The 25,547-nt window shown below is 43.6% G+C and overlaps 1 protein-coding gene across 8 annotated transcripts in view; it reads right to left on the bottom strand.

Annotated features, from left to right (window-relative positions):
• The window catches only part of LOC110506284 (kinesin-like protein KIFC3), a 65,549-nt gene that overhangs the window by 20,184 nt on the left and 19,818 nt on the right, over positions 1 to 25,547 (bottom strand). For 5 of the 8 annotated variants that reach the window (XM_036964289.1, XM_021585742.2, XM_021585739.2 and 2 more), the window contains exons 2-3: positions 5,544 to 5,664; positions 3,924 to 4,075 (exon numbers count right to left, since the gene is read on the bottom strand). In XM_036964289.1, the coding sequence (XP_036820184.1) occupies positions 3,924 to 4,075; positions 5,544 to 5,664 (273 nt within the window). Of the gene's footprint in view, positions 1 to 3,923; positions 4,076 to 4,928; positions 4,948 to 5,212; positions 5,356 to 5,543; positions 5,665 to 10,946; positions 10,966 to 25,547 lie in introns of those variants that run through there. The other 3 variants (XM_036964288.1, XM_021585743.2, XM_021585744.2) reach the window with 3 other exon arrangements.

The raw sequence follows: 25,547 nt of genomic DNA, 5'->3' as shown, positions 1-25,547 counted from the left end.
GTTAGAATGGGCAAAACGAGTGACAGAAGCGACTTGGAGCGTGGTATGATCGTCGGTCCCAGGCGCGCCAGATCTAGTATCTCAGAAACGGCCGCCGAAAAACATCCATTCAGCGGCAGTTCTGTGGGTGAAAACAGCTTGTTGATTTTAGGGGTCAGAGGAGAATGGCAAGAATCGGGCAAGCCAACAGGCGGGCCTCAAACAGACAAATAACTGTGCAGTACAGCAGTGGTGTGCAGAACAGGCATCTCGGGAAACACACAACTTGTCACGGATGGGCTATTGCAGCAGACGACCACACCAGGTTCCACTACTATCAGCTAAAAACAAGAAATGGCTCCAGTGGGCACGCCATCACCAACACTGGACAATTGAGGAGTGGAAAAACAGCTCCTTGTCCAAGGATCCCAGTTCCTGTTGTGTCCTGCTGATGGCAGAGTCAGGATTTGGCGTAAGCAGCATGAGTCTATTGACCCCACCCTGCCTGGTGTCGGTGGTGTACTGGTGTGGGGAATGCTTTCCTGGCACACGTTAGGTGCCTTGATACCAATTGTGCAACGATTGAACCACACAGCACATCTGAACATTGTTGCTGACCAAACCCAATAGAGCATCTTCGGGATGAGATGGAATGGGCTGTACCGCTGTCCAATCTGCAGGAGCTGTGTGACGCAATCCCTGTAGAACATTTCTGACACCTTGTAGAATCAATGCCCTGAAGAATTCAGGCTGTTCTGGAAGCAAAGTTGGGTCCGACCCCTTACGAGATGGGTGTACCTAATAACCTGGCCGGCGAGTGAAAATCATCTAAATAAGGGTTTGATGATTAGTTGGAATGGATCAAATACATTGAACTGCATGTGGTCCCTGAGAAAAGGTTTGAAAACCACTGGTCTTCATAACTAGACTCAGATGCAGAGATGAAACTGCTTACTCTACCAACTGAAACCACCTACAGCCATACAAATCAGACTAAAGAAACTAAAATACTAATTACAGAGAGACAGACAGCGAGAGACAGCGAGAGACAGCGAGAGAACAGAGAGAGAACAGAGAGAGAGACAGAGAGAGAGACAGAGAGAGAGACAGAGAGAGAGACAGAGAGAGAGACAGAGAGAGAGACAGAGAGAGAGACAGAGAGAGAGACAGAGAGAGAGAGAGAGACAGAGAGAGAGACAGAGAGAGAGACAGAGAGAGAGACAGAGAGAGAGAGACAGAGAGAGAGACAGAGAGAGAGAGAGACAGAGAGAGAGACAGAGAGAGAGACACAGCTGGAGACTGCAGAGAGACCGAATGAGGACATTACATAGGCAGATGTCCAGGAACAGGACCAGGTCACCTTCTGTGAAGGAAAGCGGGATGTGGGGAGGAGAGAGGAATGAGAGAATGTACAGCAATGAAAGGTGTAGTGGGCTGGAGGAAGACAAAAGAGAAATGGCCGGTTGAGATAAAGGAGAAACAGCACAACAATGAATGAAAGAGGAATATGGAGGAAATGCAACGATTTGTTGAAGAGAGAGACTGCTTTTTGTGTACGCGTGTAAGTTCGCACGTGTCTCCCTAAATGCCACGCGTCAAAAAGGCACGGACCGCACTGTCATCTTTAATCTATTCAGACCTGTCGCTATGAGGCGCCAATGTCATCTTTAATCTATTAGACCTGTCGCTATGAGGCGCCAATGTCATCTTATGAAGTGCTGATTGTGAGCTTTATGAAAGCACTGGGTGCTGTCAACGCAAGTCTAAATCCAAGTCACAGGGGCAGATTAGGATGCTTGTCACGAGGCACTGGACAGAACAGTGTAGAATACCCACACCTTAGGGGTATACTACAACGCAGATCAATGACTTAGCCAGCTAACTTGCCTAAACATTCTGAAATAACTTTTTCTTTTGTAGAAAGATGGGTCAATCAGACATGCCTAACAACCAATTATCTTTCCTAATGAACCAGAAAATCAGTACTTATTTATGTTTATCCAAGATAGCTGGCTAACTCATTGATCCTGCTTTTGTAGTATAACCCTCTGTGCTGTGCTCAGTGGGGCACAACAATGTGGAACGTTCCGATGGAAATGTACGAACGACATGCCTCTTAGTCATGTGATAAAATTAGGTCTGCTATATTTGTGACATTTCTACATACAACGTTGAGTCCGTTACACCCTCCTGAGCGAAGATCTGTGTTGTTGTAACAGTGTGTGCTCTACCCTGTGTTATTCCAAATGCTGACAGAGCAACACAATCCTGAACACATGAAATAAAACCACAGGAGGGATACTACGCAGACACACAGGATTTTCTGTTCTGCAGAGTACACAGAGTGTACAGGATAATGACAGCTATGCTGTATGTATGTATGTATGTATGTATGTATGTATATATGCACAGTTGAAGTCGGAAGTTTACATACACTTAGGTTGGAGTTGTTAAAACACGTTTTTCAACCACTCCACAAATGTCTCCTTAACCAACTAGTTTTGTCAAGTCGGTTAAGCACATCTGCTTTGTCCATGACAAGTACATTTTCCAGCAATTGTTTACAGACAGATTATTTAACTTATAATATGACAATTCCTTTGGGTCAGAAGTTTACATACACTGAGTTGACTGTGCCTTTTAAACAGCTTGGAAAATTCCAGAAAATTACGTCATGGCTTTAGAAGATTCTGATAGGCTAATTGACATCCTTTGAGGCTAATTGACATCATTTGAATCAATTGGAGGTGTACCCTTGGATGCATTTCAATGCCTACCTTCAAACTCAGTGCCTCTTTGCTTTACATCATGGGAAAATCAAAAGAAATCAGCCAAGACCTCCACAAAATTGTAGACCTCCACACGTCTGGTTCATCCTTGGGTGCAATTTCCAAATGGCTGAAGGTACCATGTTCATCTGTACAAACAATAGTACGCTAGTATAAACACCATGGGACCACGGAGCCGTCATACCGCTCAGGAAGGAGATGTGTTCTGTCTCCTAGAGATGAACGCACTTTGGTGCAAAAAGTGCAAATCAATCCTAGACCAACAGCAAAGGCCCTTGTGAAGATGCTGGAGGAAACAGGTACAAAAGTATCTATATCCACAGTAAAACGAGTCCTATATCGACATAACCTGAAAGGCATCTCAGCAAGGAAGAAGCCACTGCTCCAAAACCGCCATAAAAAAAGTCAAGACTACAGTTTTCAACTGCACATGGGGACAAAAATCGTAGTTTTGGAGATATGTCCTCTGGTCTGATGAAACAAAAATATAACTGTTTGGCCATAAGGACCATCGTTATGTTTGGAGGAAAAAGGGGGAGGCTTGCAAGCCGAAGAACACCATCCCCACCGTGAAGCACGGGGTGGCAGCATCATGTTGTGGGGGTGCTTTGTTGCAGGAGGGACTGGTGCACCTCCAATTGACTCAAATTATGTCAATTAGCCTATCAGAAGCTTCTAAAGCCATGATATAATTTTCGGGAATTTTCCAAGCTGTTTAAAGGCACAGTCAACTTAGTGTATGTAAACTTCTGACCCACTGGAATTGTGATAAAGTGAATTATAAGTGAAATAATCTGTCTGTAAACAATTGTCATGCACAACGTAGATGTCCTAACCGATTTGTCAAAACTATAGTTTGTTAACAATCAATTTGTGGAGTGGTTGAAAAACGAGTTTTAATGACTCCAACCTAAGAGATGTATTGGTGTGTGTGTGTGTTAGAAGCTCATTAAAACCGGATCGATAAATCCACTGTGTCCCACTCCCCAAGGCTCTTACTGACCTGAAACCCCCCACCAGTTTAGCCAGTGAAACCAGGACAAACAAGTGCCATGTTGGGAAAACACCCACCAATATGAATGATACGCTAGCCACATTGACCTAGTTAGTTGAGTATTAGTTGTGTGTGTGTGTGTGTATGCACGGTCATCTCACCTGTATGAGTAGCTGTTGGTTGTGATTGTGCTGGCTGGTTTCTAATTGGTCAGTAGTGGTCAGAGCGGTACGTTGTGGGAAAGCGGCTGTGGGTAGAGACAGGAAGGAGCAGTCCTCCTCACCATCACTCATCAAGAAGTCCACTGAGCTTGCTACGGACACACGGGAGGGACAAACAAAGTTAGGGAAACACAAACATACACTCACAGTTACACACACACACACACACACACCTCTCTCCCCTATTTTCACTCCCCAACCTTCCAAGGTTTGCACAGACAGTACCATAGAAACGAGCACAGCTAGATAAGCAGTGTGATAACCCAGGCCTAAGTAGGTGATATATACAACTCCATACAGGCCTGTTCACCTGTGTGTGTGCGCGTGTCTTCGTGTATTTGTTTGGGGACCCAGGGTCTTATCAACCTGAGGACAATCAGTGCACTGTGCTACTGCACTAGGTCCATTCTACACAATCAACCCTACAATATTAACCTGTATTAACACACATGCTCAAACAAACATGTATTTTCTAATACACGCGTAATAGCAATTTAACTGAACCTTATGCATACAATGGATCACAGACTAAGGAAAACACGCACCAAGACAAACACACTTATTCAGGGAAGTAGTGCTTAAAGTATCCCCCACACAGTCTACAAATACATTATGTGTACAGACTGTATGTGTACACACTGCGCAAATCAGCTTAATACAGAGACACACGGGTCGACTCGCAGCTCTGTAACGCTGGGAGAACACAAAAAAAACAAACAGCAAGCCTTCGGTAACTGATGACCCGGCAGATGAAGTCCCACACAGCGGAGTCACACACGCACAGACAAACGTACAATACATACACACAAACTCGCACACCATTAGGAGACAAACTGTGAAGTACTATACGACTGACGCGTAAACACAACCATCCTCTCCTCCTCTACCTTCCGCTCTCAAATAGCATTACACACTGTCCCTTTCTTTCTCAGACAGTCACCTCACCTCTCTTTTCAGCACTAAGCACAAATCACAGTTGTGCTGCTCTGTCGTCACCTTGAGCAGTCCTGCAAGAGCACTGGCACAGAGAAGTGCACACCCACAGACAGATGGACACACACACACACACACCGTACACACACACACAATAGGTCCAGTGTTTGCACTCCTGGCCCCTGGACTGTGGCTGGGGTGGGGGGGGGGGATCAGCTTTAAGCTCTGTACCCGATAGAGACGCACTCTTTCAGCTGAGAGAGGTAGAGAAAGAGAGAAGCCTGGCACACACTCACTCCTCGCCGCTTTCTCAGACAGCTGGCATACACTTTTCCTTTCCCCTCTCCAGTCAGATATAGGAATGCCTTCTCTTCCTCTCCTCTTTTCCAGTATCTCCCGTCTCTCCCAGTGTCACTGAGAGGCACAGCTCATGGGAATGTGTCACACTCCTCTACTCTTAGTAAGAGTCCTGTCAGACAGGCAGCACACACCTCTCCCATTCCCTCCCACGCTCCCCTCCCACCCTCCCTGACATCCCAAAAATGTGGTCACAATGGTTTAGTCCCACCCCTGTCACAGAGGGACTCCCTTGCTTCCCAATGGGGTGGGCCTACAGAATCCACTCACCATCCAATGAGATGTCTTTCTTCCAGAGCTCCTGCAGACAGGGGGCGTGGCCAAGGTCCCAGGTCTTTCTTGTTCCGAACATGACCACAGGGCTGAGCAAAGCACTGGGTCTCTGGACCGGCTAGAGAAACAGAGAGATAGCAAGATAGAGAGAAACAAAGAGAGAAAGACATACTGTACATTTACATTTTTTTGTAATTTAGCAGACACTCTTATACAGAGCGACTTACATACTGAGCCACCGTGGGAATCGAACCCACAACCCCTGGAGTTGCAAGAGCCATGCTCTATCAACTGAGCTACATCATATTATATACACAGAGAGAGAGAAAAGACATGAGCTATTGCTTGCGGTTAACATTCCCTGTGTTCAAATTTCATTGCTATTATTGCTTTAAAAAGGTTCTTGCTTTGGCAATATAAGGTAACGACTTGTCATGCCAATAAAGCTCATTGAAAGTAACTGAAAGAGAGAAATGTCACTGAAAGAGAGAAAAAGACTGACAGCACAGTATGAGAGCGATAGGAGAGGAGTTCATGATGAAACACAGGAGAAATTAGAAAGAGATGGACAACATTCCTGCATGACTGACCGTCACATTCACAGCCGATACTGGGTTGTATTCATTTTTTGGACAACATTTACTCCAAACGGAAAACGTTTTGCAACTATTGGCCAATATCAGGTAGGTTCCCGCCCTGTTTTCATTCGGTTTGCTTCCGATAGGTTCAGCTTGGTTCCTAGTGGTAACCAGTTCCCTGTTTAATACAGCCACACTGGATACACGGACACTGATCTGGGCCCGGTTTCCCGATAGCGACGGAACTTAAGCTTACGAGTGTTATAACGATGCATCGTTCCTATAATGGCCAAATAACTCCTATGCATTTCCCAAGTAGGGAGAACTTTCAAAGTGTGTCGATACTAAAAATGCAGCACTGTTCTCGGATGAGCTTTCTCCATTCCAATGTTACCTTAACATTGGGAATTATTCCACAATACTGACAACAGATCAGCTCCTAGAGAGATATGATCACCTACAGTGCCCTTCAGAAAGTATTCACACCCCTGGACTTTTTCCACATTTTGTGGAAATCGATTAAATTGAGATTGTTTTGACACTGGCCTAGACACAATACCTCATAATGTCTAATGGGAATAATGTTTTTAGGATTTTTAGTGTGTACAATCATTTTTAATAACTACCTAATCTCTGTACCCCACACATACAATGTGTAAAAAGGATTATTAGGGAAATCGTTCTTCTTGGAAACCATGTAAACGTTTTAATCTAACTATTATATAAATCTGACTATTCACAATAATCAAATTATTGTGTGCATGTAGCCACACTCATTGAATCTCTCTTTGAGCATGGTAAAGTTATTAATTACACTTTCGATGGTGTATCAATTCACCCAGTCACTACAAAAATACAGGCGTCCTTCCCAATTCTGTTGCCGGAGAGGAAGGAAACCACTCAGGGATTTCACCATGAGGCCAATGGTGACTTTACAACCGTTACAGCGTTTAATGGCTGTGATAGGAGAAAACTGGAGATGGGTCAACAACATTCAGAGGTGGAAAAAGTACCCACATTGTCATACTTGAGTAAAAGTAAAGATCCCTTAGTAGAAAATGACTACTAAAAAAGTAAAAGTCACCCAGTAAAATACTAACTTGAGTAAAAGTATTCAGTTTTAAATACACTTAAGTATCAAAAGTATGAGTCATTTCAAACTCCTTATATTAAGCAAACCAGACCGCACCAATTTTTTTTATATTTGTATTTATTTACGGATAGCCAGGGACAGTGGCTCGATGATTTTATTCATGTGCATGTATGGCTTTTAAGTTGTGTGTGCTTGTTTTTTTTAAATGGTCGAATTAATAAACTAAAGGACACTAAACCAAGGGACACACAACACTCAAACATAATTTACAAACAAAGCTTTTGTGTTTAGTGAGTCCACCAGATCAGAGGCAGTAGGGATGACCACAACAGATTGGCTCAAACTCATTATGAAGGAAAGAAATTCCACAAATTAACTTTTAACAAGGCACACCTGTTAATTGAAATGCATTCCAGTTGAATACCTCATGAAGCTGGTTGAGAGAATGCCAAGAGTGTGCAAAGCTGTCAAAGGCAATGGAAGGCTACTTTCAAGAATCTAAAATATATTTTGATTTGTTTTACACTTTTTTGGTTACTACATGATTCCATGTGTTATTTCATACTTTTAATGTCTTCACTATTATTCTACAATGTAGAAAACAGTAAAAATAAAGAAAAACCCTTGAATGAGTAGGTGTCCAAACTTTTGACTGGTACTGTATGTAAATTAGGTTTTTGCATTTAATTTTCAATAAATCAGCAAAAATGTCTAAAAACACATTTTCATTTTGTCATTATGGGGTACTGTGTGTGGATGACGGGTGAGAACACAAAATGCGGAATAGGTCAAGAGGTATGAATACTTTCTGAAGGCATTGTATTTGGCTGCAAATACTGAGGGGATTTATTCTAGCCTAATGCACCAAATCTCAGATTTTGCACATCATTGAGCACACGTTACATATCATGAAATACACTGAGTGTACAAAGCATTAGGAGCAGGTGTGCTCCTTCAATGACATCGACTGACCAGGTGAATCGAGGTGAAAGCTATGATTCCTTATGCCACTTGTTAAATCCACTTCAAAATCAGTGTAGATGAAAGGGAGGATACGGGTTAAAGAAGAATTTTGACATGGATTATGTATGTGTGCCATACAGAGGGTAAACGGGCAAGTTGTAGATGGATTTAAATGGGGTATGGTAGTAGGTGCAAGGCACACCGGTTTGAGTGTGTCAAGAACTGCTAACGCTGCTAGGTATTTCACGCTCAACAGTTTCTGGTGTGTATCAAGAATGATCCACCACCCAAAGGACATCCAGCCAACTTGACACAACTGTGGGAAGCATTGGCGTCACATGGGCCAGCATCCCAAAGTGACACAGAAGGGCTAAAATGCATCCAACAACGCACTTAGCTTTAGTCGGTAAATCAACTTTAAAAACAATGGTTTTGGGAAATAGCTCGGAGATTTAACGATTCTCCTTTGAAGGTTGTAACGAAATTTAGCCTTAAGACGCTTTTGGGAAACTGGGCCCTGGTTGGCTAAGTTCATAGTTAGAACCTTCCCAAAACCATCATTATTAACGTTGCACTTCAGGCCGCTCGTAATCTAACGCCTGCCTGAATCAGGCCACTTGTAGAACAGCTAACATGCTGACAAAACCGGAACCGAGCGTGCATCCGCATGTGCCATTGAACACACGTTGATTTTGTTCACCCACATCAGAAGCGATCCGGTCACGCAAGTTGAAATATCAAAACAAACTCTGAACCAATAATATACATTTGGGGACAGGTCAAGAAGCATTAAACATCTATGTCAATTTAGCTAGCTAGCTTACTGTTGCTAACTAATTTGTCCTGGGATATAAACATTGGGTTGTTATTTTACCTGAAATGCACAAGGTCCACTACTCCGACAATTAATCCACAGATAAAAAGGGAAACAGAATTCATTTCTCATCATCTCTCCTCCTTCCTTCAGACTTCTTTTTACTTCACATGACAGTTGGCAACCAACTTTACAGTGCGTTACTACAACTGACAGGAGTGCGGACCTCAGTTAATCTTTCAATCACCCACGCGTTTATATGCTCCTAAAAACCAATGAGGAGATGGGAGAGGCCGGACTTCCAGCGCATTGAGGGTCACAAATAGAACTAATTTCTATTTTAGCGCCTGGCCATGCAGACGTGCGCGAGTAGTTAGCGACCGTTCCAACGACGCAATTAGCGACCGTTCTCTCTGTGTGGTGTTACATCTTCGGCAGTTGTAGGAAAGATGAATCTTAATTTTTTTTTTCTTTTTTTTTTTAAACACTCGTAAACCTAAGTTCCATCGATATCGAGAAACTGGGCACTGGACAGTTGGAGGTTAGGTAGCACATTCAAGTATGTACTGCATGTGGCAATGACATCGGGACATTGGCCTTAACGAAATGCCTGTCTTTATTTTTATTTAACCTTTGTCAGGCCATTCTGGTGGCTCCATCACCACCCCAGTCCCAAATGGACCAGAACATCTTCCTATTCCGCCAACCCACTGCCTTCCAGACTCTCCCTTGTCCTGATCCCTGGTCTGAGCTGGGGCACGAGGTTCAATCCAATCAGATTATACAGGACTGACCTCAACCTGGTCAATACTGACCAATAAGATTATACCGACAGTGATGACCAGTTTACAGCTCACAGCCCCACACAGACTGGTCCGACCTTAAAGCAAATCAGCGAAAGAGTGAGACTCAAGACAGGAGCTACATTACCCCACACCCAGAATAGCCTACACTGAGCAGTTAAACACGTTACCCAATACTAAACTGTCTCTTATACTCCTTGTTGTACTACACCACCACACAAACACAGTAATAAAACACTATTCAACTACAGTATACGTAACACTCCCACCACACACACACAAGCCACATCAATGCATTACTCGACACTATTCAACTCCATTCAAGCTACACATTAGAGGGGGATACAATACATGTGAATGCACCCAGTGTGCAAATATAGCAATGCCTGCACAAAGAACCTTGCAGAAACGTCAAACTCACACCTGCATGTGTTTGGTCCCATGATTGGGTGAATCTGTGACCACTGAAGAGTCATTGTCATGGATCATGTGGTCAGTCTGGTTGAGCCCGTGTGTGTGCGCGTGTGTGTGTGGTTGTATTGACCATAACCCAGAGTTGACTGTTCTGTCGGAGAGGTGGTGGGTCAGCGGGTCCAGTCCAGGACCGCTGTATTGGCTAGTCTAATCTCGCACAGCGGGAAGTTCCCCAAAGTACTGTACACACCGTTCCTTGTGTTCTATTGTACACACATTTTTCAGCAAGTGTGTGTGTTCATCAATGTACTGTTTACCACAGCAGAATATCCAGAACAGAGGTTTACCGTACAAAAGGCCCTCAGAGTTCTTTTAAAAAGTGTTAAAATAGCCACAGGACTATACTAAGTTCTGTCCTTGGTCCAAACAGGGTCTATCTGGAATCCAGAGCCCATGGATGGATCTCAAGTCTAATGGGTCTTCCTTTCCTTTCCTCATGTTATTTCCTTCATGTTGACTGATGTGATGAAACTGGACAGCGAAAAGAAAATGCCTAATCCACGGAGTTGCTGTCACCAGTCATGTGTCTTCAGGTCAGACTACGGAGATGCACCAAATGAACTGGACCATACTCTGGGCCTCCATCTACCCTCCCATAGTATGTGTGTATCAGAATTTACCTTCAGTCTTCACAAAACCTGAGAACCAACCCTGTGTCCCTGAATGAAACCATACCCTTTGTGCGATTCCGAAGGGAATGTGGTCCTGTTTGTAGTAGTGTTCTTTGTCTCGATCTCGGTCGTGCCAGTGTTTGTTGATCAGAGATCCCATCCAGCCAATCATCCTGCCTGCCCCTTAGCCCCTGGCCCTTGTGGCAGTCACCCTCCTAAAGACAGACACACAATACCATGTGACCACTCTTACACGCCTATGTATTCCAAATAACTACAAATTAAATACAACGTAAACACACATGCAGACCCCTCCACAGGCCTGGTGGCCATCATAACATCCTCACTCTACCATCTGACAGCACACACACACACGCACGGTATCCACAGAAAGACATCGGTATCCGTAGCGACAGGCAGTAGCTGTTTACCAGCGGTATGGACAGGGTTAGGCCCCACCCACGAAGACACAGGAAACGCAGAATGGACGTTGCTATTAGCCACTGATCTAAGATCAGGTTATTTAACACCCCAACCTAACCTAAACCATTAGGCTGATTAAATAATACCTTACCCTGGACCAGTGGTAAGAGGCAACCTCTACCTCCTACACTCATTTACCCATAATCCTTTAAACCCCACGACAGATGGCCTCCTTTATAACACATCTTCCTCTGAGGAGAAGGATCAAGTTGTCCCTAACCACAGATCTAGGATCAGATCTATCACCATGGATCGATCTTCAAATCCTAGCTTTTAGCATTAGGGGGGAAATCCAAAACTGACCTTGGAGCAAGAACACCATCATTGGGAAGACTGGGGTGGTCACTTTAGGGATTTTGTCCTCACTTGCCTCCCCTTGTCCACCCCTTCTCCCCCTATGACTGCAGGATGGGTGATGGGTGGCCATTTGATCTTTGCTTCCTTCCCTCACCTAATTTCCACTCTTTCTACTCTCTGTATTCACAGCACAGACTATAACATCCGACACTTTGCTTAGACGGTAGTGCCGGCAAAATGAAAAGCAATCTCATTACTACAAAGCTCCAGTGAGCTCAGACACCCCCTGTGGCTTTTCCTAGGTTGTAGAAAATGAGTCTGTAGAGGCAAGGTAATGTGATATCATTGTGTAGATCTGTGGCTAAAGGCAACTTTTACACTGAGCTTGTGATACAGTATAGAGTTGTGGGTGCCTTTTTCGTTCATGCGGCTCACTGCCAGCCCCATAGGGGTTGGAAATAAAAAGAGTAAAGTCATTCAGCGAATCTAGATATTTACTGCTTCCAAGGTATTGTCCTCACAGAAACATACACGCACGCCTGAAGCTTGTCAGGTTTCTAGGTTACCACAGTGACCACGCTCCCCATGGTTCGTTGAGCACAAGGCATGGTGTGTAGGATATGGTTACACACTCCTGTCGGCACTCTGCCTTCTATAGTATCAGCTGTCTACTCCATGCACCAGGAATACTGCAAAAACAACATGGCCCTAGTGCAGTTGTTGATATCAATGTTGAGGAACAGGGGGAGGACAGGAGGGGCTGGCTAGCTGTGATATACTGTGAGGAGCTACTGTTGCATGCCCCCCCCCCACTCTATGCTAGCGTTTAGCCTTACTCACTCATTCTAATATTTAATGACAGCACAGAGGGAGGGCTTAGCATAAAGCAGAGAGGATATAATGAGAACCCACCCCCCCGCCTCTCTCCCTCGTATTGTTTGTATATCCCTCAAGTATTTTTGGCCCTCTTATCGCTCTCCTTCCATTTGAGTGTATCCTCCGAGGATCCCTCCCTACTCTCTTCCTCTCCACAGTATGTGAATCTCACTAGCCAAGCTAGAGTTAAGACTCGCAGCTCTACCAGCTAACCTGCAATCCACTACTGCCTATACAAAACAAACAGTTCAAATTGATAAACTATCAAGCAATAAAAGCTCTACACAATCCTCTAACTAGCACAAAGAAAAAAATACAAATGAGTAGTCAGACCCTTTGCTATGTGACTCGGAATTGAGCTCAGGTGCATCTGGTTTCCATTGATCATCCTTGAGATGTTTCTACAACTTGATTAGAGTTCACCTGGGGTATAATTCAATTAATTGGACACGATTTGGAAAGGCACAAGCCTGTCTATATAAAGGTCCCACAGTTGACAGTGCATGTCAGAGCAAAAACCAAGCCATGAGGTCAAAGGAATTGGCCACAGAGCTCCGAGACATGATTGTGTCGAGGCACAGATCTGGGGAAGGGTACCAAAAAACATTCTGCGGCATTGAAGGTCCCCAAGAACACAATGGCCTCCAAGTTTGGAACCACCAAGACTCTTCCTAGAGACGGTCCCCCGGCCAAACTGAGTAATCGGGGAAGAAGGGCCTTGGTCAGGGAGGTGACCAAGAACTCGATGGTCACCGACAGAGCTCCAGAGTTCCTCTGTGGAGATGAAAGAAACTTCCAGAAGGACAACCATCGCTGCAACAGTCCACCAATCAGGCCTTTATGGTAGAGTGGCCAGATGGAAGACATTGCTCAGTAAAAGGCACATGACAGGAGGAAACCTGGCACCATCCCGACAGTGAAGCATGGTGGTGGCAGCATCATGCTGTATGGATGTTTTTCCAGCGGCAGGGACTTGGAGACTAGTCAGGATCGAGGGAAAGATGAACGGAGCAAAGTACAGAGAGATCCTTGGTGATGATGTCCCAGATGTGCTCAATTGGATTCAGGTCTGGGGAACGGGCGGGCCAGTCCATAGAATCAATGCCTTCCTCTTGCAGGAACTGCTGACACACTCCAGCCACATGAGGTCTAGCATTGTCTTGCATTAGGAGGAACCCAGGGCCAACCGCACCAGCATGTGGTCTCACAAGGGGTCTGAGGATCTCATCTCGGTACCTAATGGCAGTCAGGCTACCTCTGACAAGCACATGGAGGGCTGTGCGGCCCCCCAAATAAATACCACCCCACACCATGACTGACCCACCGCCAAACCGGTCATGCTGGAGGATGGTGCAGGCAGCAGAACATTCTCCACGGCGTCTCCAGACTCTGTCAAATACAATACCTTGCGAAAGTATTCGGACCCCTTGAACTTTGCGACCTTTTGCCACATTTCAGGCTTCAAACATAAAAATATAAAACTGTATTTTTTTGTGAAGAATCAACAACAAGTGGGACACAATCATGAAGTGTAACAACATGTAACAATATTGGATATTTCAAACTTTTTTAACAAATCAAAAACTGAAAAATTGGGCGTGCAAAATTATTCAGCCCCTTTACTTTCAGTGCAGCAAACTCTCTCCAGAAGTTCAGTGAGGATCTCTGAATGATCCAATGTTGACCTAAATGACTAATGATGATAAATACAATCCACCTGTGTGTAATCAAGTCTCCGGATAAATGCACCTGCACTGTGATAGTCTCAGAGGTCCGTTAAAAGCGAAGAGAGCATCATGAAGAACAAGGAACACACCAGGCAGGTCTGAGATACTGTTGTGAAGAAGTTTAAAGCCGGATTTGGATACAAAAAGATTTCCCAAGCTTTAAACATCCCAAGGAGCACTGTGCAAGCGATACTATTGAAATGGAAGGAGTATCAGACCACTGCAAATCTACCAAGACCTGGCCGTCCCTCTAAACTTTCAGCTCATACAAGGAGAAGACTGATCAGAGATGCAGCCAAGAGGCCCATGATCACTCTGGATGAACTGCAGAGATCTACAGCTGAGGTGGGAGACTCTGTCCATAGGACAACAATCAGTCGTATATTGCACAAATCTGACCTTTATGGAAGAGTGGCAAGAAGAAAGCCATTTCTTAAAGATATCCATAAAAAGTGTAGTTTAAAGTTTGCCACAAGCCACCTGGGAGACACACCAAACATGTGGAAGAAGGTGCTCTGGTCAGATGAAACCAAAATTGAACTTTTTGGCAACAATGCAAAATGTTATGTTTGGCGTAAAAGCAACACAGCTCATTACCTTGAACACACCATCCCCACTGTCAAACATGGTGGTGGCAGCATCATGGTTTGGGCCTGCTTTTCTTCAGCAGGGACAGGGAAGATGGATAAAATTGATGGGAAGATGGATGGAGCCAAATACAGGACCATTCTGGAAGAAAACCTGATGGAGTCTGCAAAAGACCTGAGACTGGGACGGAGATTTGTCGTCCAACAAGACAATGATCCAAAACATAAAGCAAAATCTACAATGGAATGGTTCAAAAATAAACATATCCAGGTGTTAGAATGGCCAAGTCAAAGTCCAGACCTGAATCCAATCGAGAATCTGTGGAAAGAACTGAAAACTGCTGTTCACAAATGCTCTCCATCCAACCTCACTGAGCTCGAGCTGTTTTGCAAGGAGGAATGGGAAAAAATTTCAGTCTCTCGATGTGCAAAACTGATAGAGACATACCCCAAGCGACTTACAGCTGTAATCGCAGCAAAAGGTGGCGCTACAAAGTATTAACTTAAGGGGGCTGAATAATTTTGCACGCCCAATTTTTCAGTTTTTGATTTGTTAAAAAAGTTTGAAATATCCAATAAATGTAATTCCACTTCATGATTGTGTCCCACTTGTTGTTGATTCTTCACAAAAAAATACAGTTTTATATATTTATGTTTGAAGCCTGAAATGTGGCAAAAGGTCGCAAAGTTCAAGGGGGCCGAATACTTTCGCAAGGCACTGTATGTCACATGTGTTCAGTGTGAACCTGCTTTCATCTGTGAAGAGCACAGGGCGCCAGTGGCGAATTTGCCAATCTTGGTGTTCTCTGGCAAATGCCAAACGTCCTGCACGGTGTTGGGCTGTAAGCACAACCCCCACCTGTGGACGTCGGGCCCTCATACCACCCACATGGAGTCTGTTTCTACCGTTTGAGCAGACACATGCCCATTTGTGGCCTGCTGGAGGTCATTTTGCAGGGCTCTGGCAGTGCTCCTCCTGCTCCTCCTTGCACAAAGGCGGAGGTAGCGGTCCTGCTGCCGGGTTGTTGCCCTCCTACGGCCTCCTCCACGTCTCCTGATGTACTGGCCTGTCTCCTGGTAGCGCCTCCATGCCCTGGACACTACGCTGACAGACACAGCAAACCTTCTTGCCACAGCTCGCATTGATGTGCCATCCTGGATGAGCTGCACTACCTGAGCCAGTTGTGTGGGTTGTAGACTCCGTCTCATGCTACCACTAGAGTGAAAGCACCGCCAGCATTCAAAAGTGACCAAAACTTCAGCCAGGAAGCATAGGAACTGAGAAGTGGTCTGTGGTCACCACCTGCAGAACCACACTTTTATTGGGGGTGTCTTGCTAATAGCCTATAATTTCCACCTGCTGTCTATTCCATTTGCACAACAGCATGTGAAATTTATTGTCAATCAGTGTTGCTTCCTAAGTGGACAGTTTGATTTCACAGAAGTATGATTGACTTGGAGTTACATTGTGTTGTTGAAGTGTTCCCTTTATTTTTTTGAGCAGTGTATACACACACACACACACACACACACACACACACACACTACCGTTCAAAAGTTTGGGGTCACTTAGAAATGTCCTTGTTTTCCATGAAAACATACAAGAAATTAGTTGCAAAATGAATAGGAAATATAGTCAAGACGTTGACAAGATTATAAATAATGATTTTGAATTTAAAAAATAATTGTGTCCTTCAAAACTGCTTTCGTCAAAGAATCCTCCATTTGCAGCAACTACAGCCTTGCAGACGTTTGGCATTCTAGTTGTCAATTTGTTGAAATTTTTCACCCCATGCTTCCTGAAGCACCTCCCACAAGTTGGATTGGCTTGATGGGCACTTCTTACGTACCATACGGTGAAGCTGCTCCCACAATATCTGAATAGGGTTGAGATCCGGTGACTGCTGGCCACTCCATTATAGACAGAATACCAGCTGACTGCTTCTTCCTTAAATAGTTATTGCATAGTTTGGAGCTGTGCTTTGGGTCATTGTCCTGTTGTAGGAGGAAATTTGGCTCCAATTAAGCACAGGGTATGGCATGGCGTTGCAAAATGGGGTGATATCCTTCCTTGTTCAAGATGCCTTTTAGCCTGTACAAGTCTCCCAGTTTACCACCACCAAAGCACCCCCAGACCATCACATTGCCTCCACCATGCTTGACAGACGGCATCAAGCACTCCTCCAGCATCTTTTCATTTTTTCTGCATCTCACAAACTTAAATATATCTGTGCATAACACTTTCTTCCAATCTTTCTATGTCCAGTGTCTGTTCTTTTGCCCATCTTAATATTTTCTTTGAATTGGCCAGTCTGAGATATGGCTTTTTCTTCGCAACTCTGCCTAGAAGGCCAGCATCACGGAGTCACCTCTTCACTGTTGATGTTGAGACTGGTGTTTTGCGGGTACTATTTAATGGAGCTGCCAGTTGAGGACTTGTGAGGAGTCTGTTTCTCAAACTAGACACTCTAAAGTACTTGTCCTCTTGCTCAGTTGTGCAACAGGGCCTCCCACTCCTAATTCAATTCTGGTTAGAGCTGTTCTGTGAAGGGAGTAGTACAAAGCGTTGTACGAGATCTTCAGTTCCTTGGCAAATTTCTCTCATGGAATAGCCTTCATTTCTCAGAACAAGAATAGGCCGACGAGTTTCAGAAGAAAGTTCTTTGTTTCTGGCAATTTTGAGCCTGTAATCGAACCCACAAATGCTGATGCTCCAGATACTCAAATAGTCTAAAGAAGGCCAGTGTAATTGCTTCTTTAAATCAGCACAACATCTTTCAGCTGTGCTAACAGAATTACAAAAGGGATTTCTAATGATCAATTAGCCCTTTAAAATTATAAACTTGGATTAGTGAACACAACGTGCCATTGGAACACAGGAGTGATCGTTGCTGGTAAATGTAGATATTCCATATAAATATCAGCCATTTCCAGCTACAATAGTCATTTACAACATTAACAATGTCTACACTGTATTTCTGATCAATTATGTTATTTTAATGGAACAACAATTTGCTTCGCTTTCAAAGAAAAATATATTTCTAAGTGACCCCAAACTTTTGAACGGTAGTGCGTGCGTGTGGATATATATAACTCAGCTAAAAAAGAAAACATGCCTTTTTCAGGACCCTGTCTTTCAAAGATAATTTGTAAAAATCCAAATAACTTCACAGATCTTCATTGTAAAGGGTTTAAACACTGTTCCCATGCTTGTTCAATGAACCATAAACAATTAATGAGCTTGCACCTGTGGAACGGTCGTTAAGACACTAACAGCTTACAGACGGTAGGCAATTAAGGTCACAGTTATGAAAACTTAGGACACTAGAGAGGCCTTTTTACTGACTCTGAAAAACACCAAAAGAATGATGTTCATTGTCCCTGCTCATCTACGTGAACGTGCCATTGGCATGCTGCAAGGAGAAATGAGGACTGTGGATGTGGCCAGGGCAATACATTGCAATGTCCGTACTGTGAGACGCTTAAGACTGGGAGACAGGACGGACAGCTGATCGTCCTCGCAGTGGCAGACTATATGTAACAACACCTGCACAGGATCAGTACATCCGAACATCACACCTGCGAGACAGGTTCAGGATGGCAACAACTGCCCGAGTTACACCAGGAATGCACAATCCCTCCATCAGTGCTCAGACTGTCCACAAAATGCTGAGAAGCTGGACTGAGGGCTTGCAGGTCTGTTGTAAGGCAGGTCCTCACCAGACATTACCGGTAACAACGTCACCTATGGGCACAAACCCACCGTCGCTGGACCAGACAGGACTGGCAATAATTGCTCTTCACTGACGAGTCGCGATTTTGTCTCACCAGGGGTGATGGTCGGATTTGCGTTTATCGTCTAAGGAATGATCGTTACACCGAGGCCTGTACTCTGGAGCGGGATCGAATTGGAGATGGAGGGTCCGTCATGGTCTGGGGTGGCGTGTCACAGCATCATCGGACTGAGCTTATTGTCATTACAGGCAATCTCAATTACCCTCCAGCATGACAATTAGTGGTCGACCGATTAATCGGAATGGACGATTAATTAGGGCCAATTTCAAGTTTTCATAACTTGGTCATTTTTTTTTTACAGCTTTAATCTTTATTTAACTGGGCAAGTCAGTTAAGAACATTCTTATTTTCAATTACGGCCTAGGAACGGTGGGTTAACTGCCTCGTTCAGGGGCAGAATGACAGATTTTCACCTTGTCAGCTCGGGGGATTCAATCTTGCAACCTTACAGTTAACTAGTCCAACGCTATAAAGACCTGCTTCTCCTCTCTCTCGTTGCACTCCACAAGGAGACTGCCTGTTACGCGAATGCAGTAAGCCAAGGTATGCTAGCATTAAACTTATCTTATAAAAACAATCAATCAATCACTCACTAGTTAACTACACATGGTTGATATTACTAGATATTATCTAGCGTGTCCTGCCTTGCATATCATCTGACTGAGCATACAAGCATACAAGTATCTAAGTATCTGACTGAGCGGTGGTAGGCAGAAGCAGGCGCTTAAACATTAATTCAAACAGCACTTTCTTTGCGTTTTGCCAGCAGCTCTTTGTTGTGCATCAAGCATTGCGCTGTCTATGACTTCAAGCCTATCAACTCCCGAGATGAGGCTGGTGTAAACGAAGTGAAATGGCTAGCTAGTTAGCGAGCACTAATAGCGTTTCAAACGTCACTCGCTCTGAGCCTGGGAGTGGTTGTTTCTCTTGCTCTGCATGGGTAACGCTGCTTCAAGGGTGGCTGTTGTCAATGTGTTCCTGGTTCGAGCCCAGGGAGGAGCGAGGAGAGGGACAGAAGCTATACTGTTACACTGGCAATACTAAAGTGCCTATAAGAACATCCAATAGTCAAAGGTTCATGAAATACAAATGGTATAGAGGGAAATAGTCCTATAATGACAACCTAAAACTTCTTACCTGGGAATATTGAAGACTTATGTTAAAAGGAACCACCAGCTTTCATATGTTCTCATGTTCTAAGCAAGGAACTTAAACGTTAGCTTTCTTACATGGCACATATTGCACTTTTACTTTCTTCTCCAACACTTTGTTTTTGCATTATTTAAACCAAATTGAACATGTTTCATTATTTATTTGAGGCTAAATTGATTTTATTGATGTATTATATTAAGTTAAAATAAGTGTTAATTCAGTATTGTTCTAATTGTCATTAAATATATATATTATTATTATTTTTTATTTATTTTATTTATTTATTTATTTATTTTTTAAATCGGTATCGGCTTTTTCGGTCCTCCAATAATCGAAAAAAAAAAATCATAATCGGTCGACCTCTAATGACAATGCCACCAGCCATACTGCTCGTTCTGTGCGTGATTTCCTGCAAGACAGGAATGTCAGTGTTTTGCCATGGCCAGCGAAGAGCCCGGATCTCAATCCCATTGAGCACGTCTGGGACCTGATGGATTGGAGGGCGATGGCTAGGGCCATTCCCCCCCAGAAATGTCCGGGAAATTGCAGGTGCCTTGGTGGAAGAGCGTGGTAACATCTCACAGCAAGAACGGGCAAATCTGGTGCAGTCCACGAGGAGGAGATGCACTGCAGTACTTAATGCAGCTGGTGGCCACACCAGATACTGACTCTTACTTTTGATTTGGACACATTATTCCATTTCTGTTAGTCGCATATCTGTAGAACTTGTTCAGTTTATGTCTTAGTTGTTGAATCTTAAGTTCGTACAAATATTTACACGTTAAGTTTGCTGAAAATAAACGCAGTTGACAGTGAGACACAGACACACACCTTCAAATTAGTGGATTCGGCTATTTTTAGCCACACCCGTTGCTGACAGGTGTATAAAAGTGAGCACACATCCATGCAATGTGTGGCTAAAAAGCGTTCTCTGGAGTGATGAATCACGCTCACCATCTGGCAGTCCGAAAGACAAATCTGGGTTTGGCGGATGCCAGCAGAACACTACCTGCCCCAATGCATAGTGCCAACTGTAAAGTTTGGTGGAGGAGGAATAATGGTATGGGGCTAGGCCCCTTAGTTCAAGTGAAGGGAGACCTTAACGCAACAGCATGCAATGACATTCAAGATGATTCTGTGCTTCCAATTTTGTAGCAACAGTTTGGGGAAGGCCCTTTCCTGTTTCGGCATGACAATGACCCCGTGCAAAAAGCGGGGTCCATACAGAATTGGTTTGTCGAGATCGGTGTGGAAGAACTTGACTGGCCTGCACAGAGCCCTGTACTCAACCCCATCAGACACCTTTGGGATGAATTGAACGACGACTGTGAGCCAGGCCTAATCGCCCAACATCAGTGCCCGACATCACTAACGCTCGTGGCTGAACGGAAGCAAGTCCCCTCAGCAATATTCCAACATCTAGAGGAAAGCCTTCCCAGAAGAGTGTGGTCTGTTATAGCAGCAAAGGGTGGACCAATTCTACATTAAGGTCTATGATTTTGGAATGACGAGCATGTGTCCACATACTTTTGGTCATGTAGTGAGAGTGAGCGAGCGATAGAGATACACAGTTGAAGTTGGAAGTTAACATACACCTTAGCCGAATATATTTAAACTCAGTTTTTCACAATTCCTGACATTTAAAAATTCTCTGTCTTAGGTCAGTTAGGATCACCACTTTATTTTAAAAATGCGAAGTGTCAGATTAATAGTAGAGAGAATTATTTCAGCTTTTATTTCTTTCATCACATTCCCAGTGGGTCAGAAGTTAACATACTAATTGAGTGTATTTGGTAGCATTGTCTTTAAATTGTTTAACTTGGGTCAAACGTTTCAGGTAGCCTTTCACAAGCTTCCCACAATAAGTTGGGTGAATTTTGGCCCATTCCTCCTGACAGAGCTGGCCTCCTTGCTCGCACACGCCTTTTCAGTTCTGCCAACACAAATTTTCTATAGGATTGAGGTCTGGGCTTTGTGATGGTCACTCCAATACCTTGACTTTGTTGTCCTTTAGCCATTTTGCCACAACTTTGGAAGTATGCTTGGGGTCCTTGTCCATTTGGAAGACCCATTTACGACCAAGCTTTAACTTCCTGACTGATGTCTTGAGATGTTGATGTCATGATGCCATCTATTTTGTGAAGTGCACCAGTCCCTCCTGCAGCAAAGCACCCCCACAACATGATGCTGCCACCCCCGTGCTTCACAGTGGGGATGGTATTCTTTGGCTTGCAGGCCTCCCCCCTTTTTCCTCCAAACATAACGATGGTCATTATGACCAAACAGTTCTATTTCTGTTTCATCAGACCAGAGGACATTTCTCCAAAAAGTACAATATTTCTCCCCATGTGCAGTTGCAAACCGTAGTCTGGCTTTTTTATGGCGGTTTTGGAGCAGTGGCTTCTTCCTCGCTGAGCAGCCTTTCAGGTTATGTCGATATAGGACTTGTTTTACTGTGGATATAGATACTTTTGTACCGGTTTCCTCCAGCATTTTCACAAGGTCCTTTGCTGCTGTTCTGGGGCAATTTGCACTTTTCTCACCATTCATCTCTAGGAGACAGAACGTGTCTCCTTCCTGAGCGGTATGACAGCTGCATGTTCCCATGGTGTTTATACTTGCATACTATTGTTTGTACAGATGAACGTGGTACCTTAAGGCGTTTGGAAATTGCTCCCAAGGATGAACCAGACTTGTGGAGGTCTACAAAAGAAAATTCTGAGTTCTTGGCTGATTTATTTAGATTTTCCCATGATGTCAAGTATAGCGACACTGAGTTTGAAGGTAGGCCTTGAAATACATCCACAGGTACACTTCCAATTGACTCAAATGATGTCAATTAGCATTTCAGAAGCTTCTAAAGCCATAACATACTTTTCTGGAATTTTACAAGGCACAGTCAACTTAGTGTATGTAAACTTCTGACCCACTGGAATTGTGATACAGTGAATTATAAGTGAAATAATGTGTCTGTAAACAGTTGGAAAAATGACTTGTGTCATACACAAAGCAGATGTCCTAACCCGACTTGTCAAAACTATAGTTTTGTTGAAAAATATCTCCAACCTAAGTGTATGTAAACTTCCGACTTCAACTGTATGTATGAACAGATGCTGTGTGGGTGAATGGATGATCTCCGCATGTGTATTTCCCACTGTAAAAGCATGGAGGTGGTGGTGTGATGGTGCTATGCTGGTGACACGGTATGTGATTTATTTAGAATTCATGGCACACTTAACCAGCATGTATGTGTGTGTTGAATCAGTGTTTCCCTCAGGGCTACATAGCTTTTGTCTATGTGTCCTTCTGCTACGACAACAGGGAGATGACCATAGAATGAAAAACCACCAGGCACACTAAACTTGAAATAGACTACAGTCAAAAATATTGCAAATGAACAAAGACCGTTTATGGCTATGAAAATAGGAATAGAGAAACAGTCCAACAAGCCCCTTTTCTCAGTCTCGTTGTGGGGCGAGGGCTTTCAGTCTAACACAGCTACAGATCCACTGTCTGAGCAGGCTCTTCCTGGGAACCATAAAGCCCTGTTTATTGGAACATTCCTGACGAAGGGGTTAAGGATTTGAGTTTTAATAATCACAAAACACATTTCACTATGCTTTCACTGCCCTGTAAGGGGGCTTTGACAGACCCAATTATGAGGACTGTTTTAGTGCTCCTAGAGAGAGAGACAAGGGCTTTGTATCACTAACAAAGAGCTCTTTAAAATTTACCAGCCTATAACATACATTATTTAAACACACAAGGCTATAGGGAGTCTGACAGCACAAGCTTCCTGTGGTCAGGCAGTATGTCACTGTCTAGCTCCTACTGTACAGTCAGATGGCCTGAAGCCCCCCCTTGAAGTAGAGCTTAGCGATATGGCCTGAAAATCATCTCGATTTAATATATTTATACACACACACACACACACACACACACACATACATATATATTAGTGAATAAATAAGCCTTCCACAACCATAGGTAATAATTTAATTATTTTATCAAAATAGTTTAACCTGCTTTTTTGCAATAATCACTGATCTGGCTTTCAAGTCTATGAAAATGACATTTTTGTTAAAAATGTAACCTGAACCATGCACAATGCACTAATAATGAGCAGATTTACTTGTATTGTCATGAGTATTGTCCTGGAGGCAGAACTGAGTGATTTTCCCTTAGTCAAAATTGGCTATTTTGTAAAAATTCATATAAACAAAAAAAAATTGCTTTCGGTCTTAAAGGGATACTTTGGGATTTTGGCAGTGTAGCACTTTATCTACTTCCTCAGAGTCAGATGAACTCTGAGGAAGTGGATACCACTTGTATGGTCTCTGTATCCAGTATGAAGGAAGTTGGAGGTAATTGCAAGCCAATGCTAACTAGAGTTAGCACAATGGTTGGAAGTCTACGGTAACTACTTGCATGCTAGCAGTTACCCATAGACTTCCAGACGTTGCGCTAACGCTAGTTAACAATTACGCTAACGCTAGTTAGCAACTTCCTTCAAACTGCAAAGAGAAAGAAGTATTGTATAAAAAGGGTATCCACTGGTTCATCTGACTCTGGGGAAGTAGATAAAGGGCTTCATTGCCGATATCCAAAAGTGTCCCTTTAGTTTAAGGTTAAGCATTAGGGTTAGCAATGTGGTTAGGGTTAAGGTTAGGTTTTCAGATTTTATGACTGTGCCAGCTAATGACCACTCTGCAGAGCTGCCTCCAGAACAAGATTAATTACAAAAAACCACTAACCTGCTAATAATGACCAACTTCTTAGTAGGCATTATAGAAAATTAAAGGAAAACCCCAGCCCAAAACTACATTTTGGTATTTCTTTCATTAGACCATTGTTTTAGCAATCAAGTTGTCAAGAAACTGCATCGTACTGGCTGTACTTCGAGAGTCAGTCTTGGAAGCTGGATTGCTGATATGCAAAACATTTTGGGACTACATCAACAATGGACTAAGGAAGCAAATACCAATAGATCGATTTTGGGTGGAATTTCCTTTAACATACTGTAGGTCTCAAACAATCTCTCAAGCACAAGCCCACATGCTAGTGAGTAGCCAGCTAATCTATTTGCTTGATAACAAGTTAGAACAGTTGAGCTGTTATGAATACACCCTCCTTTCCATCTCCAACTGTTTGAACAACATTGCCCGTTCACTTTGTTCAGATGTTGAAATCAAGTGGCCTACCTGGATAAGAAGATGCTTGTTTCTCAGAATGAGAACTAGTCACCAATTCCTTAAATAAATGAGTACTTTTATTGCACATTTATAAAAACACAGACTAGACAGCTAGCACATAAGTCTGTAGCTAAAATGCTGCTAGCGGACAAGGAGATAGACGTAGCCTGAGACAGAAAGGATAGACATAGCCTGCCAGACAAGAGCTAGCGCAGGACTCTAACAGAAGGAATCTGCTTTCACCATGCGTCAAGTGTCAGAACCGGTCTGCTCAACATCACACAGCTCTGGGGAGGTTGAAAAAAAAAAACAATGCATCAGAATAAGGTTGAGATCAATTCATCAGCACGACACCATATGGACTGGGATTACTAGATATGGGTAAACCCTTAACAAAGACAGATGGAAAAAGATACCATACGGGGACCCTCGGTCAACAACAGGGAAATGGAACACTGGAGGAAAAACAACACTATGACAGCCCTTTCTCTCTTTCTCCTGCAGTTATTCTATCCCTTTTTATTTCTCTCTGTCTATCGCTAGTGGCTACCTCTCA

The sequence above is a fragment of the Oncorhynchus mykiss genome, chromosome 26 (assembly GCF_013265735.2).
Source record: "Oncorhynchus mykiss isolate Arlee chromosome 26, USDA_OmykA_1.1, whole genome shotgun sequence".
Classification (NCBI taxonomy): Eukaryota; Metazoa; Chordata; class Actinopteri; order Salmoniformes; family Salmonidae; genus Oncorhynchus; species Oncorhynchus mykiss.
This window is presented reverse-complemented; position numbering and strand designations above follow the sequence as displayed.